General features: G+C 37.3%; 1 protein-coding gene across 1 annotated transcript in view; it reads right to left on the bottom strand.

The window, feature by feature from the left end:
- The window catches only part of SLC4A10 (solute carrier family 4 member 10), a 302,199-nt gene extending 292,353 nt beyond the window's left edge, over positions 1 to 9,846 (bottom strand). Inside the window, exon 1 of the mRNA XM_036858559.1 lies at positions 9,675 to 9,846. Within this exon, the coding sequence (XP_036714454.1) occupies positions 9,675 to 9,722 (48 nt within the window). The 5' untranslated portion in view covers positions 9,723 to 9,846. The remainder of the gene's footprint in view (positions 1 to 9,674) is intronic.
- Between the last annotated feature and the right edge of the window lie 2,500 nt (positions 9,847 to 12,346).

Below are 12,346 nucleotides of genomic sequence, written 5' to 3'. Positions count from 1 at the left end.
GTGAGAGCAGCACAAAATTGTCTGAAGCAGACTCTACTTTTAAGAATCTAGCACTCTAATTGAGGAAACAAGTTACGTATATGTGTATTTATATATAAGTAAAAATAGTTTTATATACATATATAAATTGCAAAGTGATATCTAATATGTAATAAATGCTAAATGAGTAAAACAGGCAGTAAGAACTTAATTTTCTAATTCATTATAATTTATTTTAAAAAAAGCTCACTTTATTTTATTGCAAAATTTGGTCTCCTAGCATTCCCACAGGTAAAATAATTCAAAGACATATTATAATTTTTTTTTAATTTTTAATTTTGTTATTTTTTTAAGGTAAAGGTTCTCAAACTTTCACGATCATAAGAATCACCTAGAGAGTTCTTTAAATTGCTTGTTTATTGGCACCACCTCTTTGATATTCTAAGCCTATAAGCTTGAGTAAGACCCAGAACTTGGGTTTTTAATGAGTCCTCCTGTTGATTCTGATGCAAGTGGTCTTTGAGTTTAAGGTTTTAAGGTTTAGGGGGAAAAAAATACCAAAATTTTGTATCTACTAGAGATGCTCTGTAAAATTACATAAAAATTAGATTTTTTTAACAGGCATTTATACTATGAAGTTATGTGTTAATGAAACACAAAGTGCATAGTATGCACTCAAATCACAAATCATATTATATATTAGGTCTGTGTCTTGCTGTCTGCATTTCTTTTTCATTTTTTAACTATATTCTTGTTTCTGAGAAAATCAAAAAGAGTTTGAAGAGGCTTATTACCAGAGCAGCTTAAATATCAACAGAAAATCACCACTGTATTTATGAAAGAAGCAGTATGAATCTAACGATAATTAAATGTGCTTCATAAGCAGAGCTGTGTTTTACAGTAGTTATAAATCTAACTACTTTTAGATTTATATATCTAACTACTTTCTATGGTACTTGCTTTCTGGAATTTGACTAGGTCATCATCTCTGATATCAAACCCCCATTGTCAAAAAGAAAAAACAGTCATTAGGAAGCAATAGTCTTCTCTGAATAATTTTGGTTTCGCAGGATAAGCAAGAAGAAGCAGAAGTACAAATAAATGTTGGAGGAACCCCAGCAACCTAACACATTCAAAATGGAATGGGAAAATTCTTTAAAAACTTGCTTATTAGATCCTTAGAGCATAATTTTCATGATGAATGAACAATTCTTGATGATACTGATAATATAAGAACTCTATCACTAAATCAAAACTATACATAGTCCTTGGCTATTATACATTCTCACTCTATCCCACCGAGTCCTTAGATTAAACTCCATTTTTGCCGTCTGAGAAAACCTCTGGAGTTCTGAACGATTTGTAATTGGGCCTAAGCTTAATATAGAAACTTCTATACACATGGCATCTCAGGAATTTTTGTGTCATCCTTGATACAGTACATAGAAGTGCTCACTAAAACAAATAAAACTAGAAAACACTACCCCAAGAAATTAAAGATCTAAATACATGGAGAGACAGTTCACATATACGTTTGGAAGGCCCAATATTGTCAAGATGGCAATTCTCCCCAAACTGATCTATAAATTCAAAGCAATCAATTGCTGTTAAGACCCTTGTAGGCTTTTCATAGCAATCAACAAGTGGGCCCTGAAATTTATATGGAAATGTAGGACCTAGAATAGCCAAAACAACTTTGAAAAAGAAGAACAAAGTTGAAGGACTTAAACTACCTGATTTCAAATTTTACTATAAAGCTTCAATAATCAGACAGTGTGGTATTAGGGTAAGGATATTCACATAGATGAACAGACAGAATTCAGTGTCCAAAAAAATAACCTTATATTTATAGTCGATTTAATTTCAACAAAGCTGCCAAGAAAATTCAATGGAGAAAGGTGGTTTTTTCAACAAATGGTGCTAGGGCAATTGGATATCTATATTTTTTTTTAAAAAAGCAAAAACAATAAGGAGGACTTAACTCTTATCTCACACCATACACAAAAATTAACTCAGAATGGATCATTGATCTACATGTAGGAGCTGAAACTATAAAACTTCTAGAAAAAAACATACGAAAAAATCTTTGTGACCTTGGTTTAGGCAAAGTTCTTAAATTCAACACCAAAAGCACAATCAGTAAAAGAAAAATTTAATAAATTGCACATCATCAAAATTAATAAAACTTTTGTGTTTCAAAGGTCACCATTAAGAAAGTTAAAAGACAAGGCCAGACAGTGAGAAAACATTTGCAAATCATATTTCTGACAAGAATCCTGTATCCAAAATATATTTTTTAAAAAACTCTTACAAGTCAGGAAGATGATAACCAATTTTTTAAATGGGCAAAAGATTTAATAGACATTTCATCAAAGAAGAGATACAAATGGCTAATAAGCACATAAAAAGTTAGTGCTATAGACTGAGCATTTGTGTTCCCCAAAAATTCAGATGTTGAAACCTAATTTCCAATGTGATGGTATTAGAAGGTAGGGCCTTTGGGATTAGTGCCCTTATGAAAGAGGCCCAGACAGCTCCCTTCCCCCCTCCACATGTGAGAACATGCTAAAAGATGGCTATCTATGAACCAGGAAAGGGCTCTCACCAGGTATCAAATCTGCCAATTCTTGATCTTGGACTTCCCAGTCTCCAGAATTGTGCCAAATAAATTTCTGTTGTTAGTAAACCACCCAGTCTATGGTATTTTGTTACAGTAACCCCAATGGACTAAGACAATTAGTCACTATGAAATCGAAATCACAGCAGCATACTACTTCACACTCAGAATGGATTTACTAAAAAAAAAAAACACAAAACAAAACCAGAAAATACCAAGTGTTGGCAAAAATGTGCAAAACCAAAACCCTTATACAGCTTATTGTAAAATGGCGCAATTTGGGGACTTCCCTGGTGGTGCAGTGGTTAAGAATCTGCCTGCTTACTAGAGAATGGACTTGAGGATATGGGGAGGGGGAGGGATAAGGTGTGACAGGGTGAGAGAGTGGCATGGACATATATACACTACCAAATGTAAAATAGATAGCTAGTGGGAAGCAGCCGCATAGCGCAGGGAGATCAGCTCGGTGCTTTGTGACCACCTAGAGGGGTGGGATAGGGAGGGTGGGAGGGAGGGAGACGCAAGAGGGAAGAGATATGGGAACATATGTATATGTATAACTGATTCACTTTGTTATAAAGCAGAAACTAACACACCATTGTAAAGCAATTATAATCCAATAAAGATGTTTAAAAAAAAAAAAAAAGAATCTGCCTGCCAATGCAGGGGACACTGGTTCAATCCCTGGTCTGGGAAGATCCCACATGCCTGGAACAACTAAGCCCGTGAGCCACAACTACTGAGCCCGTGTGCTGCAATTATTAAAGCCCGCGTGCCTAGAGCCCATGCTCCGCAACAAGAGAAGCCACCACAATGAGAAGCCCATGCACCGCAAAGAAGAATCGCCCCCGCTTGCCACAACTAGAGAAAGCTGGCGTGCATCAAGGAAGACCCAACACAGCCAAAAAATAAATAAATTTTTTTTAAAAAAGGTTTAAAAAAAATGTTAATAATTGATGTTTTCTTTGTAGTTAGACTTACTATACCATACAGTAACATAATATTTTATGAGGCTAGACCAACAATGACTTTAAAAAATGTTAGTAACACAAAGTAAGCTTTAATGGAAAAAAAAGTAGCTTCTTAGAAACTTAGTTGCTTTGATTTTCCTTATGTTAAAGTTTAAAGAGTATCAAGAGAAATTTAGAAAGGTGATTCGGAGAAGAAATAACAATTTGACCCAAGTTAAATAGTTTTTTTCCTCTCTTACACATAACATGTGCCATACACTCTCTTAACTCAGATTTGAAGATGTATTTTCAAAAGACCTCTGGGTCTACAGATAGTTTGCTGAAACCTTGACCAACCTCAGCATTATTATCACAAAGAGAATAAATTTTGTGGTAGAGACTATCTCGGTGTGTGTTTGTGTGTGTGTGTGAAGTTATTTTTAATTTTTATGAGTATTTTATTTGCCCTTTCCTTGATTTATATAAATATGAATGATACATGCATTGTTTAGATCCTCAACTTTCTCCCTGTTAGTGCTAATGGCTAAATAATAACTTACTTTTTCTTACATAAAATTGATCATTTTGCAGTGCACAATTCAGTGGTGTTTAGTACTTTCACAATGTTGTGCAACCATCACCACTATCTACTTCCAAAGCATTTCCATCACTCCAAAAAGAAACCCCATAGCTGTTAGCAGTCATTCTCAATTCTCCACTACACCCCAAGCCCCGGCAACCATTAATCTACTGTAGTCTCCAAGAATTTGCCTATTATGGACATTTCAATAAATGGAATCATGCAATATGTGACCTACAATGCCTTACATTTTATAGCACCTTGTTTCATAGTACTTTCATTTTTGAAGAGGTAGGTATGAAAGCCCACTTTATAATGTGATTCCTATTTATTTTCTAATTGGCTTTAATTTAAAAGAATCGAGCCGCTTTTTGGTTAGATGCAATATTTTTAAATCCTAGCTCAGTACTTATTAGCTATGTGAACCTGGGTAACTTATTCAATCCTCTGAGCATCAGTTTCTCATCTGTCAAGGCTAGATAATATTAGCAACCTTTCAGGATTATCGTAAAGACTAGAGATATTTGCGCTTAGCACAAGCCTGAGACAATACCTATTACTACTTCACAAAGATTGTCTAATTACCATCATTATTTTAATTCAGTACTCATCTGTTTACTCTATGCTAGAATAGGACAGTGGAAAGAATGACGAACTGGGAATCAAGATGGGGACTCTAGACCAAGCTCTTCCATTAACTAGTGTAAGTGCCTGCCCTTAAATACATGTCCTTATCTCTTTGATGTTCAGTTTCATCATCTGTAAATTAAGAAGTCAGTCTAAAATCTAGTCTCCAATTGATTGCTACAGTCCTTCTCTGACCAAAACATATATGATTGCACAAAATAGATGCATTATATACTAGTTATTCCTTTTTCTAAATAAGAGCAACACACCCCCAAGGAGTACCTGAGACAACTCTTTCAAGTGGAAGAATATATTAGAACTTTAATTTCCATTTATCTAACAATAAATAAAACTTAACTACTATTTACTACACAGGTTGAAAGTAGTATCTTCACAGAAAGCCAAATGATCAAGTGTCATGTATCCTATGAGATATGAGAAGGGAAGAGTGGAAGCTTCTCTACATAGAGAAATGGGTTGAGAGTGGCACTCACAAATCTCCATTCACTTGAAGCATCTTGCGATGCACCGTAGTCTATCTATACCCAGTTTAGACTTCTGAAGCAACTCATTCCAAGGTCAGAAAGAAATGACACATTGGAAGTGTGATTATTTTTCTGGCCATGCTCTCTGTCTATTTAAGTTCTTGACCTTAGTTCAGACATTTTGTAACCCTCCATCATAAACTATCCCACTTCCTTATCTGACCCCAATATATTCAGCATAAAATTAACACTTTAGGCTTCTAGATTCTACCACTCATTACCAACCTTAGCATCCTATACATGTAATTTATTTCTATATTCACTCACCATTGTGGAATAACAATTCAAGTCATGAAAGTGGAAATGAGAATTGATTTCTTATACTGCATTTTGCTTCCTATGTATTACCATGTGTCATGAGTATGTTTTCTTTAAATTCATTTTATAATCTAAATTATAATAAAATAGAAATACCAATATTACTTAGTCAACCTGTGTGCTCTTTTTGTTACTTTGACATTTTAGTCTCATTTTTTTCTTTTCCTTAATACAATACAATAATATAAAAAATTTTCATGACTTTTTTTCACAAATAAAACAATTCAATAACCTGGGCCATTTAGAAACCTGGAATTAGCATTCTAAAAGGTACTAAATTCCACCATCTATGCTATACTACATTACCTTTAAAAAGCGATCTTTACTCTTGTTCCATACCTCAGGGCAGTTTTATAAGTAAGTTCGACTTAAAATAAGTTCCTTTTGGGACATCTGAATTTTAGAAGGGATCCAACATGGACCACTGCATATCACCCAAGATTAAAGGTATAAAATAGAAATATTTGTTTTAAAAATATTCTCCTAGAAGCCTCTTCCATGGCCTAGTAATTTAAAGATTGACCAGTTATTTACTTGTAGAAGCAAATTCAACACTGACCGTCAACAGAAAATTTGAAGTCATATGCAATATCCTAAACTCCTGGTTCACACTTTTAAAAGATTAATTCCATCCTTACTAAAGTAATGTCACCATCATTACTATTACATATAGTCTCCATATATACCCATCTCAAAGAGCTTATAACAATGATTAAACATTTGAAGAGAAAATAGCAGTCTCTCAAAGAGTTAAACGGACCCCTATCTCTAGATTAGCTAGATTGTGAGGTCCATGTGGACAGGGCTTTTCTCTGTCTTATTCACTGCTGTAACCCCATCACCAAGAACATGTTTGGCCAACAGCAGGCATTTAATAAGTGAATGAATCTTCTGAACCTTGCTTGTTCCATTGCTTCAGACATAACAGTTAGGTGCTACCAGACTGTACTCTGAGCCTAGAAGAATTGAATGTCCTAACCCTTTGAGTGACTAGGGCCTACAAATGCAATGAGGCCTTGTCCAGCAAAAGAAAATAATCTCCGAAGCTCCCTAAAAAGGACTGAGAGAAAAAGGAACATGTCAGGGCCTCCTTCACACAGACTCTTAAAATGTACTTCAGATATACTAAATTAAGGTAAACACTGGAGGCTTAAAAAGAATCTATTCCACCCTTCCACTTAGGTCAGAATTAATACATTCACTCATTTGGCACACTTAGCCATTCTTATACTTTTTATTTCTCTCTTACTTCTCTATTTACCTACCTCTGACTGCTTCTGTCCCATATCTAATCTTGGTTTTTAATGCCTTTCTAAATGGCTTTCCAACCATACTACAAAGTTTCCATAGCTATAATTAAAAATCCCACCTTCCACCTCCACTGTACAGTGTTTTCCAGTGTTCCATTTCCCCACTTTTCCTTCCTAGCAAATAGTACTGATAAGCCATCTTTCATAAAAGCCTGAAACCTAGAATTTGTCTCAATGTCTGTATTTCCATCAACAATTATAATAGCAGCTAACTTTATTGAGAACCTACTAAATACCAGCTACTTCCCATAGATTACTTTATTTACTCATCACAAAACACAAGAGATAAGTACCATCTCCTTCCCATTTTTCAGTTGAAGAAACTAAGGCTTAATCACCCACCCAAGACTATACAGCATGTAAACAGCAGTGCTGGAACCTACAAGACTGTGTTTTAAAATATTATGCCATAGCGCCTCTCACATTATTACCTGCAAAGTCATCTGATTAATTTTCTAAAAAAGAGCCCTAAACTATTTCTTCCTTTCTCTTCCAGGCATAAAAACCCCAGCCGAGGATCTGATTATGATAGGCCTGGTTAATAATGCAATGTTAAAAAAAAATACTGCTTTTTTTTCTGAACTAGTTTTAGAAGACCTATATTGTAGTTCTGGCTTCATCACTTACACATTGTTATTCAAACTCCCTGTGCCTCCATTCCTTATACTTAAAATTAGGACAATAAAATCTGCTTTACTCAACAGGATTCTTTTGAGGGGAAAAAAAAAGGTCATAAAAGCAACTGGGGAAGTTGAAAATACTATACAAGTATAAAAATAGGCCAATAATTCAACAACCTTTCTAGCCTCTCAGGCTTATTTTCCTTATAATGAACTGCTAACATGATTCTCTCTTGACATTAAACTATGTAACTATTTTGTGCTGGCCATTGTCCATATGAAATGCACACTTTTGACTCTTCAAAAATGTCCATCCAACTTACTGCAGACCTTCTTTTCCAGCCAAACTTGTATTTTCTCTACTCTTTTAAGCCACAAACTGATTGCCCATCTAGCCCAATAATGTCATCATCTTCTAAATCTTTCCAGTGAATCCTCATTTGGTCCTAAACCCTTTAAATATTCCCCACAAGGGGCAATTCATATGCCACATCAAACTGACTTCAGCCTGCTTTTCTAGGACAACTTCCAAACCCCTTCCCCATAAAAATGAGTTTTTTCCTATATCTTAATCTTCCTTAAATCTCCATTCCCCAATTCCTGTGTATAGTTCCTCTCTCTCATCCAGGGTACAATAATACTCTGACATTCTTAACACCCTTTATTCTGAGTACCCGCAGAATCCTAATTTATGTTTCTATTCAAGTTTGGGAATACAGACAAATCTTTTAGTCTCATTTTTGTAAAATAACTCCACTTTGATCTGTAAAGAAATGTCTCTACTTTAAAGCAGGCAAGCTAAGTGGCATGCTTTCCTTTTTTCCCCATCTCTGACACTGCCCCTGCCTTTTATTTAGTCTCCATTCTTGGTGGTGACTCCTGCATTATTCTCATCTCCCTGCTCCCTCCCTGCCCAAGACTGGCGTCCTGAGGAGAACTGGGCATGCTCAGTAGCCACAGCCAATTCCGGGATGCAAACAGGAATCTTTTACAGATTTTGAGCCCGGCAGGAGAGGTAAGGTCCTAAAAATACAGTGGCCCAGAATTTGCTCACACCCCCTGGGGAATCATTTGATTGAAAGATGTGTTCAAAGCCTAGGAATGGACCCAGAAACGGACAGCTTGCCGCCAGTCTCTAGTCTGCAAGGTGGGTCACCAACCTGAGTAACAGAGAGCTGAGAACAGCCCCTTGGCCTGGTTTGGTGCAGGGAGGAGATTTCTGCTGTCCTGAGCTGTGACAGCGCTGATAGATGGCTGGAAGCTAGCGTGTGGCATCTCTGTTGCATCAAGAAAATGTTGTTGTTGTTGTTGTCTTTTTTTCCATGAATACAGCAACATCAGCTGCTCTAGGCTGAGAAAGGATGTGTCTGAAGAACTACAAAGTCTGTGAGCCAGTCGGAGATTGTGGAGAGGAGAGGCAAATCAACTACTCGCCCAAGAACTCACCCTAGATCTAGGGAGGCAGCTTATGACCCAGAGATAAACAGGCTATTTCTAAATGACAGCTCAGGAGCATTTCAGATATTCAAAACTGAATTGTGTGCCTGCCCCCCAAAATACATACCTTCTTTGTATGTGAGCCATGACAACATTTCCCTTTGAGAGAAACTGACAGCACGCACACACACACAAATGATCCTTCAGTTCTCCTTTCCCCTGGTTTCCGCAGAGACTAAATCTCTATAGCTGCAACAGCAGCAGATTCCCTTACCTCACGGTCAGGGGGATGAGGCACGGGGAGGAAATTTACCACAGAAGAAACATGATAAAAAGGGGGCTTCTTTGCAGGGGCTTGACTGCATAGCCCAACAGAGAGACAGGCAGTAACAGACAGGGAAAGAGACACACAGCTGTCCCTGCTGCTAAAGCTAGCCATCTCTTCAAACAGCAGCAAACATGAGACATTTCATCATGGTAGTGCATCCATATTGAGAAGGGGGAGAAAAAAATCATGTGCTTTGCGTTATGCATTTCAGTCACCCGAGATGGGAGGAGACCCCTGTCCGTACGTCGTGGGAGCTATCCACCACCCCAGAAGTACACTCGCTGAACCTGGCTAGCAGACCACTTGCCTGACAGGTTTTGCTGCAAACGCTGTTAATCTACGTGACAGCAGGTTGTCTCTTACCGTAGGCAGCAGCGGCTCCATTTGGGCTCCCTGGTCTTTAATCTCCATGCTTTGTAATGCCTCTGGAATAAGCACCTTTCTCTGCAGTGTCTTCAGTACCTTACACTCAGCCCGGCACTCGCTCTGCTTAGTATTCGGATCAGGTAGCTCTGAAGCAGGAGGCAATTGCACACTCCAGCTCACCAGAGTCACATGGCTCCTACTCGCTCGGGCGGCTGGCCAGGTTTTGCACTGAACGCCTTGAATCCCTGGGCCGGTGAGAGAGATTTCCCAAGCCCGGTATCACTGCCCACACCTGGCTACTTGTATAAAGTACAGCCTGCAATGCTGCAAGTCTGATGGACACTAAGAATCTCTTATAAGATGCTAACCTCTTATATAGACTAGTCCAACGTGGACTCCAACGAGCTCAGCCAGATTTTGACACTTTGAGGCAATTCACTTTATTCCCAGAAACCCATAGGAGACAAAATTCAAACAAGATGACGTCAATAGGTTTACTAGGTATACTGCTCTGAGTACCTGGGGTCTTTAAAGACAGATGAGATGACATCAAAATTGGTATGTCTTAGTGAGAGTGAACTATGTGCTAACAAAAAAAAAATCAGCATTTAAGTCATTGTTGACAATAAGAATTTGGTACACAGATACTTTCAATATTTTAATTGTGAGAAACTTAGATAAGTCACACACTATAACAAATAAAATATATTTTTCTATGATTTCCCAACAAAAATAACAGGAAAAGGAAAGTATTTTGAGAGTAGCAATGATCAAGATACTAAAGAATTTTTTTAACATCTTTATTGCAGTATAATTGCTTTACAATGGTGTTTTAGTTTCAGCTGTATAACAAAGTAAATCAGCTATATGTATACGTATATCCCCATATCCCCTTCCTCTTGCGTCTCCCTCCCACACTCCCTATCCCACCCCTCTAGGTGTTCACAAGCACCAAGCTGATCTCCCTGTGCCACGCAGCTGCTTCCCACTAGCTATCTAGTTTACATTTGGTAGTGTATATATGTCAAGGCTACTCTCTCACTTTGTCCCAGCTTACCCTTGCGTCTCCTCACGTCCTCAAGTCCATTCTCTACATCTGCGTTTTTATTCCTGTCCTGCCACGAGGTTCGTCAGAACCTTTTTTTTTTTTAGATTCCATATGTATGCGTTAGCATACGATATTGGTTTTTCTCTTTCTGACTTACCTCACTCTATATGACAGTCTCTAGGTCCATCCACCTCACTACAAATAACTCAATTTCGTTTCTTTTTATGGCTGAGTAATATTCCATTGTATATATGTGCCACATCTTCTTTATCCATTCATCTGTCGATGGACACTTAGGTTGCCTCCATGTCCTGGCTTTTGTAAATAGTGCTGCAATGAACATTGTGGTACATGACTCTTTTTGAATTATGGTTTTCTCAGGGTATGTGCCCAGTAATGGGATTGCTGGGTCATATGGTAGTTCTATTTTTAGTATTTTAAGGAACCTCCATACTGTTCTCCATAGTGGCTGTATCAATTTACATTCCCACCAACAGTGCAAGCAGGTTCCCTTTTCTCCACACCCTCTCCAGCATTTATTGTTTGTAGAGTTTTTGATGATGGCCATTCTGACTGGTGTGAGGTAATACCTCATTGTAGTTTTGATTTGCATTTCTCTAATGATTAGTGATGTTGAGCATCCTTTCATGTGTTTGTTGGCAATCTGTATATCTCCTTTGGAGAAATGTCTATTTAGGTCTTCTGCCCATTTTTGGTTTGGGTTGTTTGTTTTTTTGATATTGAGCTGCATGAGCTGCTTGTAAATTTTGGAGATTAATCCTTTGTCAGTTGCTTCATTTGCAAATATTTTCTCCCATTCTGAGGGTTGTCTTTTTGTCTTATGGTTTCCTTTGCTGTGCAAAAGCTTTTAAGTTTCTTTACGTCCCATTTGTATATTTTTATTTCCATTCCTCTAGGAGGTGGGGCAAAAAGGATCTTGCTGCGATTTATGTCATAGAGTGTTCTGCCTATGTTTTCCTCTAAGAGTTTGATAGAGTCTGGCCTTACATTTATGTCTTTAATCCATTTTGAGTTTATTTTTGTGTATGGTGTTAGGAAGTGTGTTAATTTCATTCTTTTACATGTAGCTGTTCAGTTTTCCCAGCACCACTTATTGAGGAGGCTGTCTTTTCTCCATTGTATATTCTTGCCTCCTTTATCAAAGATAAGGTGACCATAGGTGCGTGGGTTTATCTCTGGGCTTTCTATCCTGTTCCATTGACCTATATTTCTGTTTTTGTGCTAGTACCATACTGTCTTGATTACTGTAGCTTTGTAGTATAGTCTGAAGTCAGGGAGCCTGATTCCTCCAGCTCCGTTTTTCTTTCTCAAGATTGCTTTGGCTATTCGGGGTCTTTTGTGTTTCCATATAAATTGTGAAATTTTTTGTTCTAGTTCTGTGAAAAATGCCAGTGGTAGTTTGATAGGGATTGCATTGAATCTGTAGATTGCTTTGGGTAGTATAGTCATTTTCACAATGTTGATTCTTCCAATCCAGGAACATGATATATCTCTCCATCTGTTTGTATTATCTTTAATTTGTTTCATCAGTATCTTATAGTTTTCTGCATACTGGTCTTTTGTCTCCTTAGGTAGGTTTCTTCCTAGGTATTTTATTATT

Source organism: Balaenoptera musculus, chromosome 7 (genome assembly GCF_009873245.2).
Source record: "Balaenoptera musculus isolate JJ_BM4_2016_0621 chromosome 7, mBalMus1.pri.v3, whole genome shotgun sequence".
NCBI lineage: Eukaryota > Metazoa > Chordata > Mammalia > Artiodactyla > Balaenopteridae > Balaenoptera > Balaenoptera musculus.
Note: the sequence above shows the minus strand (reverse complement) of the source record. Positions and strands in the feature narration are given on the sequence as shown.